Below are 20810 nucleotides of genomic sequence, written 5' to 3'. Positions count from 1 at the left end.
AGCTGTTATAGACGGAGTTGTATGTCTCCCTCTTCTTCAGAATTCATATGTCCAGGTCCTAGTCCTAGGACCTCAAAATGTTACGATATTTTGAGATAGAGCCTTTAAAGAAGTAATTAAGGTTAAGTGAGGACTGGCAGAATGCCTCAAGTGAAAAGAGCACCTGCCTATCAAGTGTGAGGTCCTGAGTTCAAAACCCCATGCAGCCAAAAAAGAAAAGATAAGTGAGGTCATAGAGGTGGGCCCTAAACCAAAGTAACAGTTGTCTTTATTAAAAAAAAAAAAAAAAGGAGATTAAACTGGGAATGGTGGTACACACCTATAACCCAAGCACTCAGGAGGCTGAAGCAGGAGGATAGCTTGAGGTCATCCTGGACTCAAAAAAAAAACAAACAAACAAACAAAGGATCAGAGATTTGGGGATAGCTATATCATCTTGGGCAAGTTGCTTTGTGCCTCAGTTTCCTATAGGTTAAATGGGTATGGGCAGGGTTGCTATGAATGAAATGGTTAACAAAATACTGAGGGGTGGAGGTATGGCTCAGTGGTAGAGCTACCAGCAAGTGTAAAGCCCTGGATTCACTATGCTCACTAAATACATTTTATTACTCTGAGCAAAGGTGAATAAGCAGGCCCTGCCTGAGGCACTCAGTTATGTAAAATTAAAAAGTGTCACCAAGTAATAAGCGTTCCCACGTGGTAACTCTTTACCTTAGCATCATGAGAGATTTGTGAGGATAGAAACTTACTCATCTACATGAGCAAGGTCTTAATAACTAAAAAAAGATTACACCCAAGAAGAACTTGCCAAACCAGATAGTTTCCAAATAACTTCTCCCAATGCTGGGCCATATGTCAATAGAAAGTAACATTTCTAAAAGTTGTGTTTGGCTCCTTTCCAAGTTCACTGTATTTTTTAAATTGTTCCCTATTCTCTATGGCTATTATCTTTTTTCCCCTTCCTTCCTTCTTTCCTTCCTTCCTTCCTCCCTCCCTCCCTTCCCTTCCCTCTCCTCCCACTTCCCTCCCTCCCTCCCTCCTTCTTCCTTCCTTCCTTCTTTTCTTCCTTCCTTCCTTCCCTCCCTCCCTCTTTCCTCCCTTCCTTCCTCTCTCCCTCCTTTCTTTTCTCTCTCTCTCTCTCTCTTTCTTTCTTTCCTTTCTTTTTTGTCTTGCAATGTAGCCCAGGATAGCTTAGAACTCATTATATAGCCTAGGATGTCCTTGAATTTGAAATTCTCCTGCCTCAGCCTCCTGAGTATTGGGGCATGCATAGACATGCACCACCACAGGTTTTTATAGGTATTTTCTAGCGTTAAGGTTTTTTTAGACGTGTTCTCGATCGGATGATGGCGGGTGCCGCGGAAGACGCGCGAGCTCTCTTTAGCGCTGGCGTCCACGCAGCGCTAGACCCCTGGCCCGCTTTACAGCTGACTTGCAGCTAGATGAAGTGGAAGATTTCCTTGGAGAGCTGATGACCAATGAGTTTGACACGGTTGTGGAGGATGGGAGCTTGCCCCAGGTGAGCCAGCAGCTGCAGACCATGTTCCACCATTTTCAGAGGGGTGATGAGGCTGCTCTGAGGGAGATGGCCTCTCACATCCCCCCAAAAAAGTGCAAAGTCACAGCCACCGCACATAGGGGAGTCAGAGAGACCGATGAGGATGAAGATGATGTGGACAGCGTGGAAGAGATGGAGGTCACAGATACGACTGATGGGGCTGCTACAGCTGGGGTCTGCTCTCAGCCTGAACCATCTGAACCAAATACCCAGACTATTAAAGAAGAGGATATAGTGGAAGATGGTTGGACCATTGTCCGGAGAAAGAAATGAGTGGGGCTGGAAATGGTTTGGACCCTTGTTAGGCGTTCTGAGACTTATTTGTAGGAACGTTTTTGGGGGGCTGTAGACCTCTGGATTGGTTACTCTATCCCCACCCTCTTCCCTGCTTTCCTGTCCAGCTCTCTCCAGGGGAAGAAAAGCCCTAAGGTACTTGGCTGTGGGGTGATGTGACCTAGTCCACCATACCCCTTGAGCCTTAAGGTATCACCTGAGCAATGAGGCTGGGTTCCCCAGCATAGCGACTCTTGGGTGCAGTCAATGTAAAGAAGGGGATGTGTGTGTGTGTGTGTGTGTGTGTGTGTGTGTGTGTGTGTGTGTGTGTGTGGTTGAAGGAGGAGCTAGACTGGTGGACAGTGGGCAGATTGATTTGTGGAGAGGACTAGCACACAGCTGTAGGGTGCTGGCTTGGTCAGGAATGGTGAGGTGAACATGCAGACAGAAGAGAGAGTAGTTGAAGATGTGAAGGGAAGTAGCTCTATTGCTTCTCCCCTACTCCCCAACCCCACATAGAGCATCTTGGGACCTCCCAGGAATGCTCCACTCCTTTACTGCAGCCCAGCCTCCCGGCCTGAGTTCCCTCAGGAATTCTAAGACCTGCTATGAGGTGAGGTTGGGAGAGTTGGGCTATTTTCTGTTTTCTCCAACCTCTTCACTTTCCCATCCCTTTTAAGTCCAGGGATAAGACTTAAGTCCTTAATAAATAATACCTTCTTGTTTAATCTGTGGCTTGACCTGGAATCAGGCTTCTGGGAGCAGAGCTTCAGAGTTCAGCAAGGGAGTGGATACTTGACCCACCCTAGTAGCCTGGTACTTTGAACAAACAAACAGATGGACGAAGAGATCACAGCAGTGTTCTGAAAGTTACTGTAAGCCTGAAATAAACTGTATTTTTCTTTAAAAAACAAAAAAAAGTTTTTTTTAAACCAGTGACTGAGAATTAGGATACCCAATATCTGTTATGTGTTGATTCTTCATGTTGTCTTGGGTGCAGGTTATCTCTGAGTGTGTTCTACTCATCACCCATGAAAAATTACCTGTGGTGTTTCCCTAAAGCAAAAGTGGATGTGATCTTCTCCAGAGAGACTTTCTACCTGTTTTTTAACAGTGGCATGGGTGCTCTCCTGGTCAGTTATTGGCCTCAAACCAGATTTCCAATTCATCAATTGTGATTATTTTTAGTTTATTTTATTTTTAATTAAAAAAAAAATTCAAGACAGGGTATCACTGTGTAGCCCAAGCTGACCTCAAACTCGTGATCTTCCTGCCTCCACCTCCAGACCTGTGATTACAGCTTGAGATTTCTTTTTTTGTTTTTGATGGAATTAGTGTTTGAACTCAAAGTTTCCCACTTGCAAAGCAGGCACTCCACCACTTGAGCCATACCTCCAGCTCACTTTGTTCTGGTTATTTTGGAGATGGGGGTGGGCCTCTCAAATTATTTTCCTGGGCTGGTCTCAAACCATGACTCTTCTGATCTCAGCCTCCCAAGTAGCATGAGCCACCTGTGCCCAGCTCTTGAGATTCCTTGATCTACCTGGCTCTACTCCCTGAGCTGCAAAAAGACTCACAAATGGTCACTACTTCCTAAGGAAGAACTTAAAACAAAAAAATCCCCCTTTTCTGTCCCTTTCATTGTTCTGCTCAGCATCAAAGCAGCCTTTTCTGCAGTTCCTTGGGGCTAGTGGTGTGAGTTGCAAGTGGACTTGTATCATATTAGACTCAAAGATAAAACCCTTTGGGGGTCTCAGCTTACATGAGGAGCTCTGCTGTAAGACTCTCCACTTTGAGCAGGCCCTGAACTTTCACTTCTTCCCCTCTTGCCCCATGTGGTTGGCAAACTGAAACAGGTTCAATATTTGCAATGCCTTTATGTTGTAAGTGGCTTCAGTGCTCCAATATTCGAGTCCCCTTGATAATTATCTGATTACTCACTTTCACTCAACAACTGGCCTGGGCATTCCTCACACTCTAAAGCATTTCAGTGTTTATAAGGATAAACAGAAGAGTTGCATAGAATTATTTCTTCCTGGACACACTCACAGAATGACCAAGATGGCCAGTGGTCTTGGTGTGTTGTCCTTAGACACAAAAGCCCCAGAAGTGGTACATACTCTGTGAACACTGATCTTCTCCAGTTGCTCCTGGTTTTCACAGAACTTGTCCAAACCAGGGGCCCAAAGCTGTCTGTATTTCTTATCTTTTACACTCTTCTGTCTGTTCCATTCTTTTTGTTCTTCTGTCTGTTAAGTCAAGATTCAGTCTGAGTGCTGGGAGTGTAGCCCAGTGGTAATGTACTTTCCTAGCATGTGCTAGGCCCTGGGTTCAATCCCCAGTACCGCAAGAAAAAGTGCGTGTGTTTGTGTAATCTAGCTGGAGTCCTGTCCTGGTGTGGATTCTGCATAGTTGTGATCACCTCATCCTCAATGAGTTTTCCAGCCTCTTGTTGAAGTCAGTATTTGCTTTCATCAACACCACATGAGCAATTCTCTCTTTCACTGACCTCCGACACGGTCCTTTGATAGTGGCCCAGGCAATAATATTTCAGGTAAATATCACATGGCCCAAGTATTAGGGGACACCCTCACAAGTCACAGCCACCACTTACTGTGTAGCAGTTATCCAGTGACAACTCCACAATGTAACATCATATATAAATGTCACCAATCAGTGTTCTGGGAGATGACAACACACAATCATATTGCTTCAACAAACATGTGTTGGACACTCACCATGTATTAAGTGCTGGGGTTACAGCAGAAAACAAGACAATTAGGTTTTCATCCCCATGGAATTAACAGTCTGGTAGGAACAATGGACAATGAACATGTAGCAAACAATTTCAAAGCGTGGAAAGTTCTGTGAAGAAACCCCCCCACACACAAGGTAATGAGTCAGTGAGCTAGGGAGCACTACTATTTCCATGGGATAGCTAAGGAGGTCTCTCTCATTAGGTGATAGATGAGGTGAAACCTGAAGGATGAGAGGGAAAGCTGGGGGTGATGCGTATCAGACAGGCAAATAGCAAGTGCAAAACCTCTGAGGCAGAATTCTTGGTATGCTCAAGGAACAGAAAGGAGGCCAGTTCGGGTGGAGGAGTCAGGTGGCAAGTGGGACTAGTGAGAGAGGCAGGGACAAGATCACACAAGTTCTTCCTGTGGGCCTAGGTTAGGAGTTTGGATTTTAAAAGTAAGTGAAAGCCATTGAGTGTTGCCATGCGATTCATGCTCTGAAAAGATAGTGGGTCAGCAATGTCAATGTGTAAAGAGAAGACCAAACTCCTCCCAGTGTCACAACTGGAAAATCACCCATCCCACCTCTAAGAGGTGACACGCCTCCTTCCTAGCCCACTACTGAATCCAACACATAGCTAAGAAAACACACCTTCTGATTGGACAAATCCTTGAGCAAGACCGTACTGAGGTCGAGTCACTGTGATTGGTTATCAGCTCTCCTTTCTCTTCCAATCAAACAGTTATTCCAAAGAGAGTGCGCGTCCCTGTACACAAGTGCGCTTTATGATTGGCTCTTCCTGTGTGAATGACGGCAGAAACAGCCTATGGGTACAACGAAGCTGCTGCGCTACTCTGGTACGGTGGTGGGGGTGGGGGGGATGTGTAGCCAGAACCCTAGGCTGTCAGTGTATGTCCGTCTGGATCCCTGAACTGTGTGCGTCTTGGGTGCTATGGCCGCCCCTCCGCAGCTGCAGGCTCTGCTGCAGGCGGTCAACACACTGCTGCGCCAGCGCCGCTACCACGCTGCGTTAGCCGTGCTTAAGGGCTTCCGGAACGGGGCCGTGTGAGTGGGGCCGTGGGGCAGAGGGGTCGGGCCGGGACTAAGGGACTGGCCTGGCTGCGGTGGGAGGCGCGAGTTCGAGGCCTGGCGCCACCGCGCCCTGTGCTCTTGAACAGCCTCTCTAGGTCTCGGTGTCCACCATCTGTGCAGTGGAAGTTGGATTTTGGGTTCCGAACGCCTGGCCAGGTCCTTGAGCTAGGGCGCCCACTGCGCTGGTTCTGGGTTCTCCCTGCTTTACCGACCCTGCTCTCTTGGTTTGACCGCTTTCTATGCCGTCATCAGTATCTCCTTATTCGGATCAGTTCACCTCGCCTGACTGTGCGACCTTTAGCCTTTTTGGCTTCGGTGGCCTGAGCCACCCAATAAGAAACTGGACTCTGGCTTGTAGCAGGCGAGTAGATACTCCTCTCCCGTGGGCTCATATCCTGCTTCTCATTGATATGACTTCATCTCTTATTCTTCATTTTGCAATGGGACTTCTGGGACGTGACAATGATTGGCAAATATTTGCCGAACAAATTGCTCTCCCCTCATCATACCTGCAGGAAGGGAGTCATTTTACCTGGCTGATGCCTGTAAGGAGGGAGGGGCTTGCCCTCCTTTAAACAGCCACCATTTATTGCCAGAACTGGCAACGAAGCCGAGAACAAGCCAGGTGAAGGTCTGTGTCCCTTGGAGTTGGCATCCTGATAGCTGCATGGCATGGCAATGAACTTGGGCACTGTCAAGATCTTAATCCTGGTGCCACCTACCTGTGTGGTCTTGAGCAAGTCATTTAGCCTCTTTAAGCTTCACTTTGTATAATATGGCCCCATGAAAGTACTTATATGGGGGGAAAGGTGGCCCAAACAATGTATACACGTGTGAGTATATGTAAAAATGATAAAAAAAAATAGTACTTATATTGAGAGAAGATTGATATTATCAGAGTATGTGTAAATGCTTGGCCCGGCCCACTGTTGGCTGTTTCACTTGTTATATTCACACGTCTACCTGACTCACTCCCTTATCTTTTTCAGGCCTGTGCTTAAGTGTCATTTCTTCACTGAGGCCACCTGTGATTACCCCAGCTCTTTCCCTACTTTGTCACTGCAGTACCTCTCACCATCAGACACTAAATAGTTCACCTATGTATCTTGTTTTTGTAGTCTATGTCTCTCACTACCAAGTGAGCTTCATGAAGACAGAAACTTTTATCAACTTTGTCCCTTGGTGTATTCCTAGCACCTGCTACATAGTAGGATCTCAAGTGCTTGCTGAATGAATGCGTGCAAAGTAGAAATTACCATCATCCAGACTTTCCACATGAGAAGACTACAGCTCAGAGAGTTATACCCACTGCTCACGCTCACATTCCTTGGTCAAGGTTGGAGCCAGGATTCAAACCCAGGAATACCTGACCCCAATATCAGGCTCTTGGCTTCTGTGACACTCAGGTCAGGTAGGAGCTGGTTCTGATCAGATCACATCAGCCACTCTTTGATGTGACCAGGGTGGAGAGTGGCCCTTGAGATAACATCATCAGCCAAGATATTCACAGGCAAATCAGAGGTCACATGGCCCAGTGCCAGCAGGCATTGTGCCCTCAGTGAACTTTCCCAGCCAGGTCTGGCATTTTCTGGGGCAAGGCCCTTAGGCTCTTTAATTTAAAAGCTGAGTGACCTTTCATCTCATCTGCCCTCAGTTTCTCTTCTATAAAATGGAAAGAGTAAACGCACCCATTCAGGAATCTCTAAGTTAGTGATCCCATTACTGGTTAGTGCTAAGATGCTGTGCCTATCTGTAAGGACCTTGAGCCCAGGAGAAGAATCTGACAATTAAACTACTATGACAGGGCCAGGTATGGCGGTTCATGTCTATAATCCCAGCACTCAGGAGGCTGAGGCAGGACGATCTTGAATTTAAGGCCAGCCTGGGCTACATAGGGAGACCCTGTATCAAAAAGAAAAGGAAAAAGAAGGCTGAGGATGTAGCTCAGAAGTAGAGCATTTGCCCAGCATGTTCATGGCCCTGGATTTTATCCCTAGCACGGCTAAAGCAAAACAAAACAAAAACTACCATGACAGTAGCAGTTGATCAGGAATGCTTTTCAAAGGAGGTGATAATGGCATTCTGAAGGCTAGTTAGAATTTGTCAGGGAGAGGGCTGGTGGAGTGGCTCAAGTGGTAGAGGACCCGCTGGCAAGCGCCAGGCCCTGAGTTCAAACCCCAGGACCACACACAAAAAGAAAGTTTAAGAATTTGCCAGGGACAGAAAGGCCTCCCTGGCAAGGGAATGGCTTAAACAATGGCTTCTCTTCCTGGGTATAGATAAGACTATGTTATTTGTGAAGAGAGCTCATCCATTTAGAAAGGCCAACTTGGATGACTGAGATGTTTGAACTGTGGAAAAATTGAATTGACTTTGCTGTTCCACCCCTAAATATTTCAATGTAAAACTGAACTCACTTTGCTACCTCAGCCTTAAATATTTCAGTGTGCCTCTCTAAAAATAAAAACATCTCCTTTGTGGCTAAATTAGTATTATTATAATTAATTAATAATTCTATAATATTGATTATTGATCAATAGCCAGATTCTGACTATTGTCAGATTGTCCCAGTTGTCCCTCAGATGTCATCTACACCTACCTTATCTAAGACAGGATTCTCTAGGACATCACATGCACCCGTCATAATGTCCTTTAAGTCCTCTTTAAGCCAGAGCATCCCTTTTATCAGGGATAACCCTGTGAATAGGAGAGAAGCCAGCTGGATCTGAGTAGGTTATATTAGCTACTCTAGTATGACCAGGGTGGGGTGGACCCTGACGTAAGAAATTCCATCTGAGTTAGAGGGTTTTGGAAAGGGGCTTGGCAGATGTCGGGAGGTGGGGGCACTGTTCTGCTTGTGGCAGAAGTAAAAGGAAGGGCCATGTAACCCTGGCCAGCTGGAGGAGGCTGAAAACCTGCCTGTGCAGGAGAAAATGTGGCTTTGGGGAGTGGCTGGGGAAAGATGGGTCACTGGGGCTGAGGTGAGGGCATCCAGGGTCTCCTGTTCACTGCTAGGCAGGGGAGAAGATAAGTGATTCAACATGCCCTCTGCAACCATAACACCAACTTTAAATCGTTCACATTTAAAATTTCTCTAATTTCTTTCTCTTTTTTTGCGGTACTGGGGCTTGAACTCAGGGCCTACAGCTTGAGCCACTCTACCAGCTCTTTTTTGTGAAGGGTTTTTTCAAGATAGGGTCTCACTGAACCATTTGCCTGGGCTGACTTCGAACCATAATCCTCCTAAGTAGCTAGGATTACAGGTGTGAGCCACCAGCAGGGCAAGATTTGAATCTTAAAAAGAGGCAATTATGACATGATCAAAGTACATAATATATGTGTAAAAATGTTATAATGGAACCAATTAAAGAGGCAATTGTGTATCAAAGATTTAATAATTTTGAAAGCAATGCTTAATCATTATAGATTAGTTTAGAAGTACAGAAAAGTTTTAAAACTAAAATCCCAATATTTTCCCAACTCAGAGACATTGGTAACATTGTCACATATTTCTGTGTAGTCTTTTTTTTAAAGTTAATATTTATAAACTTGAGGTCCTCCTGTGTATAATAGTTGAAAAGACATATATTTTAAACAGGTAGAAAAAAGCAGCATGTTACTTGTTTTAGGAAATCTGTTAACTTTAACATGGACCAAGCTGAAGATAGAACCTTCTAGAAGTTACCATCCCTCATGAGTAATTAGAAGCTGAGTAGACTCAGTCAGTAACAATCATTTATTGAGCATATACTATTTGTCAGGTATCATGCAGAGTGCTGGAGACTCAGAAGAGGACAAGCCAGACCCAGTCCCTGTCCTTACACAGCACACAGTCCCTCAGAGGAAAGAGACAATTACAACAGGATAAATCATTGGGAATAATCAAGTCATTACATCAAGCGTGTAGAGCTGTAGAGTTCAGGGGTGTTGGATGAACCTAGTCTGGAGGTTCAGGAAGACTTTGCAGTGGGCTGACCTGAGACTTATAGGGCAGAGGAAGAGCCGGAAAGCCCAGCCTAGCCGAAGGCCCCGAGGCAGAGAACCTGTGTCAGGAACTGCAGGAGGCCAGTATAGCTGGAGCAGGATTGAGGGGCATAGGGCGAGGTAGGAGAGGTGAGTGCTCGCCAAGTCCTGCACACTTTCTAGGTTGCAGGGGGGGGCCTGGAGGAGTGGAGAGATGTTGGAGGTGTTGGGGTTGTTCGTTTGTTTGTTTGGAGATAGCATCTTACTATGTAGTCCAAGCTGGCCTTGAACTGGCAATCCACCTGCCTCAGCCTCCTCAGGGCTGGGATTGTAAGCATGTACCACCATGCCCAGAAGGTTATCGGAAGCTTTTAAACTGGGAATGATGAGATGAGATTTATGTTTGTTAAAGCTAAGTCTGGGAGCTGGGCACCAGTGGCTCACACCTGTAATCCTAGCTACTTGGAAAGGCTGAGATTGGGATGGTTGTGGTTTGAGGCTAGCCTAGGCAAATAAATCACAAGACCCCATCTCCAAACAAACCAGAACAAAATAGACTGAAAGTGTGGTTCAAGTGGTAGAGAATACTTTGCAAGAATGAAGTCCTGAGTTCAAACTCCAGTTCCACCAAAAACAAAAACAAAAAAACAGATAAGTCTGGGGTTGGCAGTGCAGCCCAGTGGTAGAGCATGTGTGATGCCCAAGGTTTGATCCTCAGCACCATAAAAAAATCAATTAAATAAAAAATAAATAAAAGATGAGTCTGGAACATCACAAAGAGCCAAGGGAGCAACTGCACAAGGCTAGTTGATCAGGGATGGTGGAGATCTTTTACTTACATCATCTCTGATGGCTCTGATGGCCTCTGAGGGCTTTTTGGTGGTGCTGGGATTTGAACTGAGGGCTTCACGCTTGCTAGGGAAGCACTCCACCACTTGAGCCAAACCTATAGCCCTAACATCACTTTTTACGGTTGGGAAACTCAGGCTCAAAGAAGTTAAATGACAAGCCTAAGGCCACACTCCCAGGAAGAGCTGGTTATTTAAATCCAGATGTGACTGGGAAACTAGCATTATCCCTCTCGATGTGTCATTAGAATTAAGAGTAGGGAGAGAGGAGAACGAGTCAAAGGGAGACCTCTGATGCAGTAGTAACTGTTTCCTTCTCTTTCCACAGCTATGGAGTCAAAATCCGGGCCCCTCATGCACTCGTCATGACCCTTCTCTTCAAGAGTGGCAGGTACCCATGCCCAAGCTGGGAGAGGATGTGGTCGGCCCTCGGGGCAAGACAGTTGTCATAGCTTCCTAGACAGGTCTACCCTGTCCTCCCTGAATATCTCCTAAAGTCCAGCACTGATTCTTTGTCCCTGCCTGGCAATGCCCCACTGTCCTCCCAAGAAGCCCACCTTCCAGGTCTGGCTTCAAAGCTTCCTGCAGCCTGGCCTCAGCCATGTCCACCCTGGGGTGTCCTTGGCACACAGAGCACATTGCCCTTCCATGTGCGTGCCCACGTACATCCATCTACACATATTTGCTCATGTGGCAGGAATGCTCTGTCCTCTCCTAGATACCTCTACCTCCCCCAGCACCCATCCAGTCCTCTGTGCGTCTCCTCCTCTGGAAAGTTTATCTCTCCTCCCTCACTCGAGTGTTTTGGCCTTCCTCTGATCTCCCATAACTTCCCACAAGGCTCTTCTCAGAAAATGTCTTGTGATCTAGTTTTATGTATACGAGCTTCTGTGACTCACCTGGAGCTTAGATAAGTCACCCACCAGCAGCCTACGGGCCAAGTACAACTTGCAAGATTTTCTCTTAATTTTTTTCTTATTTATTTTTGTTTGTTATGGGGTTTTGTCCTCTGAATTTTTTTTTCTTTTTTTAACGGTACTGGAATTTGAACCCAGGTTCTTGTGCTTCCTAGGCAGGCATTCTACCCTTTGAGTCCACTGCCAGACCTTTTGCGTTGTTTATTCTTGAGATGGGGTCTCATTATGCCTGTGCTAGCCTGGACTGCAATCCTGCTCTTTGTGCTTTCCCATAGCTAGGCTGACATGTGTGTGCCCCCACACCCAGCCATTGGTTGAACCACAAACTTTTTGCAGAGGCTGACTTTGAGGCATGACCCTCCTGATCTCACCCTCCCAAGTAGCTCGGATTACAGGCTTGAGCTACTGCTCCAGCCTTAAACATTTTCTTTTTTCTTTTTTTGGCAATACTGAGGGTTGAACTCTACCACTTGAGCCACGCCACTAGCCCTCTGAATCATTTTTTTAAAAAACTGAATTCATTCATTCAGCAAATATTTATTGAGTACCTAGTATGTGTCAGGCACTGTTCTAGGTGCTAGGGATATAGCAATGAACAAAACAGCCAAGAAGAAGCCGGGCACAATGGCTCACGCCTATAACCCTAGTTTCTCAGGAGACACAAATCATGAGGATCGCAGTTCAAAGCCAGGATGGACAAATAGTTTGTGAGACCCTATCTCGAAAAAACCCAACACCAAAAATGGCTGATGGAGAGGCTCAAGGTGTAGGCTCTGAATTCAAACACCAATACCACAAAAAAAAAAAAAAAACCTAACCAAGGAACCTGGCCTCCTAGAGCTTATCTTCTGGCAGGGGTGGCAGAAAATAAGTAAGGGAAGTAGCTGGTATGCTAGAAGGTGACACGGGCTGTGGAGATGAATTAGGGCAGTGGGTGAAGGAGAGGGGACTAGAGGTGTTAGAGGGGGACCAGGTTGCACAATTAAATTGGGACGGCATCCATGAGAAAGTGACATGGAGAAAAGATTTGAAGATTGAAATAGTTGGTCAAGTGGATATCAGGGAACAGAGTGTTCCTGGCTCCTGGAACAGCCAGTGCAAAGGCCCTGAGTTGGGATCATGAGAAGGCTGGAACAGAGTGGTTGAAAGGGGGAGACAGCAGAGAGAAAGGAGGGTCATAGCAGTGTCCTGGGTCAGGCCTGTCCAGCTTTAGGCCAGGGAGAGGAGTTTGGTTTTTCCTGTAAGTAACAAGGAAATGGCTAGAAGATTTTGAGCAGGAGTGTGCTGTTATTTGACTTATGTGGGTGTTCTGGTTTTTGTTTTTTTGAGACTATGTTGTCCATGCTGGCTCAAACTGTTGGGTTCCAGTGATTTTCCTTCGCCAGCCACCCAAGTAGCAGGGACTACCAGTGTGTCATTGTGCCTGGCTTATTTGGCTTTTGTCAAACCCTTACAGAGTGATTGTTAATGATTTGCTGCAGGTTAAGAACAGGTTTTCAGGGCAGGAGGGGCCATCACAAGGGTAAACGGAGGTGCATATTAGCAAGCTGTGGCAATGATCCAGGTGACCAACAATGTAGGTTCAGACCTGAAGGGCAGCCAAGGCAGGTAGGAGAGTAGTCAGTGTCTAGAAACATCTAGAAGGCAGAATCAGTGCCAACACTTAACACTGGGAGATTCCACATGGAAATCCAGCTTTCCTTTTTTGGCTTGTTTGTTTTAGCTAGAGTCTCTCTATGTAGCCCAGGCTGGCCTTGAACTCTCGATCCTCCTTCCTTACCCTCCCCAGTGCTGGGTTTACAGTAGTATACCACCACACCCAACTGAAATCCAGCTTTCTTGACTTAAAACTGACAATCTGGGGACTGTGTTCCTGTGGGCGAGATCCAGCTGCTCCTGGCTGATTTCCACAGGGCCCAGGGGACCCTCTGTGCTCATGTAAGGTTCTCGAGTGGCCATTCCTGAATTGAGAGGTAGGTGTAATCTCTGCTTCCCTCCCTGCGTTCTCTACTGCCCCCTAGTGACTCTTAAAAAATACCTCTTCATTCTGAGGGGAGACAAAACTCAGCATGGCCCCATCACCTCCCTGTTGCCCCTCATCCTCTGCCCCACACCTCGTCTGCTCATAGCCACACTGACTTCTCGGTTTCTTTACGCCCCACTCTCTGTCCCTCCTAAGGGCCTTTACACGTGCTAAGTCCCCTGCCTGGGATGTAACCACCCTCACCTCTTAAGTTCATGGATTCATCCTTTGCATCCTGGGAACCTCACTTGTCAGTCAGCCTTTGACCCTTGTCTTCGTGCTTGTGTTTCCCTCTCGCAAGCTCCATGAGGGCAGCAAGCCGACCTGTTGCTTCTCAGAATTGTATCCCCAGATCCAGCACATAGTAGGCACTCACTCACTCATTTCTTCACATGTTCACTCCAAAAAGGATTTATGAGTACCTACCATGTGCCAGGCTCTGTTCTGGGCCCTTAGGGTGAACAAATCACATGTACACACTACTCTCAAGAGCCGTCACTGGGGTGGGGTGGGATGGGGTGGGGCAGGGATGCTTATTAAACAAGCAGATTGCCTGGTGGTGGTGATCAGAACTATGAAGGAAAAGAAAAGCAGGGTAAAGGGAATGGCTCGCTAAGGCTGAGTCAAGGCCAAAGTCTGGCGAGAGAGTCGCCTAGCCCTGAGGACATGGAGGGCAGAGGCCTAGGACTGAATGAACTCCGGCCCTTCAGCTGCTTGCCTCATTCAGTTCTGGATGTCCAAGGGGTAACAGCCTTAGAAGAGTGGGGCCTGCGCTCACGGGGCCTCCCTGTGTTTGTTCAGCCTCTGGGAGAAGCTGCGGGCCATTCTGCAGGCCACGTACACCCACTCCCGGAACCTGGCCTGCTTTGTGTTCATCTACAAGGGGCTCTGTGCTCTGCAGTCCCGAGTGCAAGGCAAGACCCACCAGGTGCACTCTTTCCTGGCTGCCTTCGTCGGGGGTTTCCTGGTGTTTGGAGACAACAACAGCGTCAACAGCCAGGTAAAGTTCTCCCTGAGGTGGCCTGAGGGTGGCACATCAGCAAAACCATACTTGGAATCCCGTGGTTCCCCGAGTCACTGTGTCTGCTGCTCTCTGGGGCAAAGTTGTTATTGTTTTAATTACTCTGTGGTAAAATGTGGTGAAACTACCACACAGTAAGGCTGTCATCAAACAAAACTTACATTTGGGAGGTAGAGTTCAGGAGAATCATGGTTGGAGGACAGCCTGAGCAAAAATTTAGTGAGACACCATCTCAACAAGTAAGCTGAGTATGGTGGTTTATAGTGTAATCCTAGCTATACAGGAGGTAAGGAAATGTAGGAAGGTCACAGTTCAAGACTGGTCCCAGGCAAAAACCTGAAACCCTTTCCAAAAACTAGCTAAAGCAAAAAAGGACTGGGGATGTGGTTCAAGTGGTATAGCACCTGCTTAACAGGTGCTGAATTCACCGGTGGCTCACTCCTGTAATCCTAGCTATTTGGAGGGCTAAGATCAGGAGGATTGTAGTTGGAGGCCATCCCAGGCAAATAATTTGAGAGATACCCATCTCCAAAATAACCATAGCAAAATGGACTGGAGGTGTGGCTCAAGCAGTAGAGTACCTGCTTTACAAGTGTGAAGCCCTGAGTTCAAACCCCAGTTCCACCAGGAAAAAAAAAATTAAAACAAATCAATGAAATTGAAAACAGGAAATCAATAGAGAAAATCAACTAGATCAAAAGCTAGTTCTTTGAAAAGATGAATAAAATCAACAGGCTTCTAGCTAGACTCACTGAGAAAAAAAGACCAGACACAAATTACCAATATCAGCAATGACAGAGGAGACGTCACTGTAGATCCCATAGACATTAAAAGGACACTGTGTTTAACTCTTCTCACAGATTTGGTGACCAACATGCAACTGACCAATTCCTTGAATGATACAATCTGCCAGAGACACAAGAATAAATAAGCCAATAGCTATCAAAACCGAAGCCTATGGCTGGGGGCATGGCTCAAGTGGTATTGCACCTGCCTAGCAAGTGCGGAGCCCTGAGTTGAACTCCCAGTGCCACCAAAAAAATGCAGAGACCATGTGCCTGCTTACAACTAGGTGCTTGGGAGACATCATGATAAAACTCAGAAAATAATTCAAAAAGAAGTCTCCATTCCCCTCTAACCCTCAAGCTACTGCAAGAGCCAGTCACAGTGAACTGAGTTTGGTGTGGCCTTTCATACATTTTCTGTGCTTGTGCCTGTGGATCCATGAGGCTTTCCACCTCATGGGTGGAATAATGGGATTATTCTACTCATTGTACTCCCCCTACAACCATGTATCTTGGTTAGACACTTAAATGTCAGCAGAGCACACCTGTGCGTGGATGGACCAGCTTGGTTTCCCTAGTCCCTCTGGATGGACACTTGGAGGGGTTAGCCTTTTGCTATCACACTTGAGATGCAGTCTGCCTTTTTGTTCAGACGTCTTGCACATAAATCAGTCTGTCCATAAGTTTCTGAACATGAGGACTCTGAAGGTATGAACATTTTGTATTGTAAGAAGGTTTTTCCCAGGCCTGTTTTTGTTAGAAATCTCACTGGTCCTTAAAGTCCCCACGTCTAGGAGTCCCAGAAACATCCTTCTTCCTCCTCCACCACCATCCCCTTCCCTGACCTTGATAATGACGCTGTCCTCCAGCTCTAAAATTTTGTCATTTAAACATGTAATGTGAGTGGGATCGTATGTTATGTATGCAACCTGGGGGAACTAACTTTTTGCACTGAGTGTAGCTCCCTAGAGATTTATTTAAATTGTTGTACATATCAATAGTTCACATTTTAATGGCTGGGGAGTGTTTCATGGTATAGATGTACCACAGCTTGGTTAAAATTTTGTCCTTTCAGGACTGGAGGCATGGTTCAAGCTGTGGAGTGCCTACCTACCTAGGAAGCACAATGAACGGAGTTCACCGCCCCCATGTCGCCAAAATAATAATAATAATAATAATAATAATAATAATAATTTTACCATTTGACAGACATCTAGGTTGCTTCTAGCTTTAGGGTATTATGTATGTAGCTGCTAAGAACATTCTTGTACAGGTGTTTATATGAACATAAATTTTCATTTTTCTGGCATAAGTGCCCAAGAGTGCAATTATTAGCTCACATGCATGTGAACATTTAATTTTAAAAGAAATTGCCAGAAGGAAGGAAGGAAAGAAGGAAGGAAGGAAGGAAGTCAAACTGTTTTGCAGAGAGATTGTACGTTTATGGATTCCCATCAAAAATATAGAAATGATCTGGTTTCTGTACATCTTAGCCAACATTCAGTTTATTGCGTTTTTTTAATTGAGCCATTTTGGTAGGTGTATCTCATTGTGGCTTTACTTTGTTTTGGCGGTCCTTGGGTTTGAACTCAGGCTTCGTGCTTGCAAGGCAGGCAGTTGATTTTCCACTTGATCCACGCCCTCAGCCTTCTTGTGGTTTACTTTGCAGTGCCGATGACTTGTGGTGTTGAGCGTCTTCTTTTGTGTTTGTTACCATCTGTGACCTCTTTGGTGAAATGGTTATATCTTTTACCTACTTTCTAATTAGAATCTCTCTTTTTTTTTCACTATTGAGTGTTTTCAAATATCCCAGATACTAATTCTTTGTCAAATATACATTTGTAAACATCTTTTTATCACCTGTAGCTTTTCTTTACATCCTCTTCCTACAGACTTTCACAGAGAGAATTTTTAAATTTTAAGGCAATCCAATTTACCAATTTTCTCTCTTGGGGATCATGTTTTTGGTGTCAAGTTACGTTTTGGTTTTGAATTAATGTAAATATACTCATTTTTACATTTTTCTCTAATAAAAAAAAAGTAAAAGATAAATAGAAGTATTACATTTTCTGCTACACACCACTTCAAATCATCTTGCACGCTGTCTTTATGAAACACTGAGCCAGGACTGACAAAGTGGCTTAAGTGGTAGAGCGTCTGCCTAGCAAGTGTGAGTTCCTGGGTTCAAACCCCAGTGCCGCCAAAAAAAAGAAACACTGAGCCAATGAATGGTAGATGCCCAGAGCAGGGGGTTAGGCGGGAAGAAGTTTTCCAGTGGCCATGGCCAGCAGTAATCCCTGTCATTCCCTCCCTACAGATCAACATGTACCTGACATCACGTGTCCTGTTTGCCCTGTGCCGCCTGGGAGTGGAGAAGGGCTACATCCCAGAGCCCAGGTGGAACGTGTTCCCTTTGCACACTGCAGTATTTTGGGGGCTGGTGCTGTGGCTATTTGAGTATCACAGGCCCATGCTGCAGCCCTCTCTGCAATCGTCCATGACCTACCTCTATGAGGATAGCAACATATGGCATGACATCTCAGACTTCCTCATCTATAATAAGAGCAGCAGCCCGTCCAAGTAATACAGCCCCAAAGGCTCATGGGAGCCCCTCTTCCTCAACAGCTTCCAAGCAGTGACCATCTGCAGCTCAAAGTCTGACTCCATCAGCAAACCGTCCCAGTGAATCCTGCCTCTCACCGTCACAGGCCTTACACTCCAACTTGTGTTATCCCAGGATTCTGTCTGCTGAAGTAAAAGCACTGGTTTCGCATCCTGTAGGTACTTTTGAATGGTGGGACAAATGGTCGAATCAGGCAGAGGAGACTTGGGGTTGGTTCCAGCCGCGCTGACTTTGTGAGGCCAGGACAAGTCACACCCCTCTCTAGAACTCAGGGGCCTTGCAGCAGAGGACCCTGGTGGGCATGTTCATTCTTCCACTGTGCCTATGTAGCAGGGCATTTTGCGGGTGGGCAGTGGTCACAAATACTTTTTAAAAGTAATGTTAAGTTTCTTATCTCAGGTGCTTTGTTGGAGTTCTAGAGCCTCACTGTCCAGTAGAAACAGTGTGAACCATATATGTAATTAAAATTTTTCAAGGGTTGGGGGCATAGGTCAGAGGTATGGAAACTCTAAGTTCCATCCCCAGCACTGCCAAAAAAAAAATTTTTTTTAAATTTTGTCTAGTAGCCACATTTTAAAAAGTACAAAGGAAGCCAAGGCAGGAGAATCTGAAGTTCCAGGCCAGCCTGGGCTACATAGCATGACCTTGTCTCAAAAAAAACAAAAACAAAAACAAAAAAAACAGATGAAGGGCTGGCATAGTGGTTCAAGTGGTAGTGCCTGCCTCACAAGTGTGAGGCCCCGAGTTCAAACCCCAGTACTGCCAAAAAAAACCCCATAAAAAACGGGTGAGATTAATCTTCATTATATATTTTAATTAAATATTTCCCAAATGTTATTTCAACATATGATTAACATAAAAACATAATGAAATATTTTATATTCTTTTTTTCTCATACTGTCTTCAAAGTCGGAAGCATGTTTTATACTTGGAGCACAGCTCACTTTGAAGCAGCCACATTTCTTAGTAGCCACATGTGACTGGCGGTTACTATACCAGGGGACTTCTGTCCTCATAGAAGATTCTAGTGGACAGTGCAAATCTAGAGCTAGAGGACATGAGTTTGAGTCCCTACTCCTCTTGTGTTAGCTTGGGGAAGATTCTCCACCTTTCAGAGCCTTCATTTCTCACAAAATGAGGATAATCATAATAATACTGGGTGTAACTATACCTGCTACCACTGCTACCAGTGACTTCCATTTAGTGAGTTCCTACTTCCTCCTAAATGCTTTGCACATCTAATTTTGACGGTGACCTTCCAAGTATGTATGTTAATCCCCATTTTACAGATGTGGAAACTGAGGATCAGAGAGGGGAGATGACTTGCCCAAGGTAATACAACTAGTATGATAGCCAAATCTGGATTTGAACTCAGATCTGTCTGATTTTAAAGCCTATGGTTTTTGTGGGTTTTTTTTTTTCAGTGCCTTACTATAAATTTAGAAACCTAAGTTGTGCTATGCAAATGTTAGCTACTTAAAGGAGCTGGCATTTGAGACAAACTCGAATGCCTGCAGGAGCCTGCAGTGATACAAATGGAAATGTTCAAAGTGCTGTTCAGCAGAGAACGACAGGACACAGTGAACTGGAGATTTGTGTGCCAGGCAGATTTTATAAAACCTCCAGTCTGCAGGAAAATAAGCCCCCTAGGCTGCCAGTGGAAGACCTTGAGTCTATTAGGACTACTTTTATGAATTTACTCACCCCATCCATCTCTATCTATTAAAAATTGCTAGTAGAAACGTACACATGAGTAGCTTGAGAGCTTACTAAAATCAGGTTCTGATTCAGAGGTCTGGGGTGGGCCTGCGTTTCTCAGACTCCCAGACAATGCTGGTGCTGCCACTTTGAGCCCCAGCCTGAGTAACAAGGTAGTGGTGAATGATATGGGGCCGTGCTATTACCCTGCGTGACCAGTGAGTCACAGATTTGTTGGGTAATTGAGGTGGGATTATGTCTGATTCTACAGGGTTCTCAGCCACGAGGGTTCACTGCAAGCCTGCAGAGGAGATTGTGAAGATCCATTTACCCCCTCCGGAAGTTTTAGGGAAGGAGGGAGGTTGGCCATGGCCAAGAAGTTTCTGTAGCAGAAGGTGGAAGTGCCCTGCCTGTACCCCCTCCAGTTTTCCACTTCTGTGCACACCAGCAACTTCTGTTGTGACCCATGTGTCTCCCTGTCTGAGGAATCTGCTTACCACTGGTGCTTGCTCTGCCTCCCACAGCAGGCTGGAGGTCCTAGGGATTAACCTGTCCCTAGAGCAGCCCCAACCCAGGGCTGAGAGATGCCTGCACCTGCAGCCCTGGAGTGCATGCTCTGCGCTGGCTCCCTGAGTTACCCAGCAGGATGGAGCTTCAGTTTCCCACACTGGGAGCCAGCTTGATAACATGCCTTCCATCTGCTTTCTTGTCCCGTGGGGCTAGTACTTCCTGGGACAACCAGGAACTGGCTCACACAACCAGTTGCACGAAATCCTGGTCTTGGTGTCTGCTGTTGGGGGAGCCCCCAAAAAATTGACCTCTGGTCCAGCTGGTCAAGAGGCAGTATTTGTGGTGGTTAGGGGCATGGGGTCAGAACCAGAGTACCTAGGCTCAAGACCTGGACCTTCTGTTTCCTTAAGTGACTTTCCCGTTCTGTGCCGGTTTCCTTATCTGTAAAAAAAGGTGTAACAGCCCCCACCTTACGAGTCTGTGGGATTTAATGGCGTGACATGTTAAGTGAGCACTCAATAAACGTTGCTGTTATTTCTGACATGTGCAGAGGTGGAAGGAAGTCTGGTCCTGAAAGCTGATTAGTCCACCCTGGTCTTAGCCTGTCCTGCTCCCCAGCAGGAGGTAAAGCTTGGCTGTCTGCCCTCCCAAAGTCCCCCCACCGCTGCTGGGGGTTGGCCAGCACCACCACTGACTGTCTCTGCTCTCCAAGAATAGGCTTTCCTCACAGATGGCCTCACTCTGGATCCTGCCAGAGCAT

At 46.0% G+C, this 20810-nt stretch overlaps 1 protein-coding gene and 1 pseudogene across 2 annotated transcripts; both read left to right on the top strand.

Moving 5' to 3' along the window:
• The first annotated feature begins 1343 nt into the window (after positions 1–1343).
• Positions 1344–2715, top strand: LOC109690771 (pre-rRNA-processing protein TSR2 homolog pseudogene; annotated as a pseudogene).
• A 2723-nt stretch (positions 2716–5438) lies between these two features.
• Pxmp4 (peroxisomal membrane protein 4) lies at positions 5439–20593 on the top strand. 2 transcript variants are annotated; one of them, XM_020170274.2, is made up of 4 exons: positions 5439–5635; positions 10802–10864; positions 14215–14413; positions 17537–20593. In XM_020170274.2, the coding sequence occupies exons 1-4, from the start codon at positions 5523–5525 to the stop codon at positions 17801–17803; spliced, it is 642 nt and encodes a 213-aa protein (XP_020025863.1). In that variant the 5' UTR covers positions 5439–5522; the 3' UTR covers positions 17804–20593. The 2 variants fall into 2 exon arrangements, with proteins under 2 accessions (XP_020025863.1, XP_073930671.1); XM_074074570.1 differs by lacking the exon at positions 5439–5635 and adding an exon at positions 5665–7073.
• The last annotated feature ends 217 nt before the right edge of the window (positions 20594–20810 follow it).

This window comes from Castor canadensis, chromosome 5 (genome assembly GCF_047511655.1).
Source record: "Castor canadensis chromosome 5, mCasCan1.hap1v2, whole genome shotgun sequence".
Lineage (NCBI taxonomy): Eukaryota > Metazoa > Chordata > Mammalia > Rodentia > Castoridae > Castor > Castor canadensis.
This window is presented reverse-complemented; position numbering and strand designations above follow the sequence as displayed.

What these genes read in the sequence shown, in the direction of transcription:
- Pxmp4 (XM_020170274.2), top strand. Translation starts at nt 5,523, where the DNA reads ATGGCCGCCCCTCCGCAGCTGCAGGCTCTGCTGCAGGCGGTCAACACA. An exon ending in GGCTTCCGGAACGGGGCCGT is followed by an intron (nt 5,636 to 10,801) that starts GTGAGTGGGGCC and finishes CTCTTTCCACAG; the next exon opens with CTATGGAGTCAAAATCCGGG. An exon ending in CTTCTCTTCAAGAGTGGCAG is followed by an intron (nt 10,865 to 14,214) that starts GTACCCATGCCC and finishes GTGTTTGTTCAG; the next exon opens with CCTCTGGGAGAAGCTGCGGG.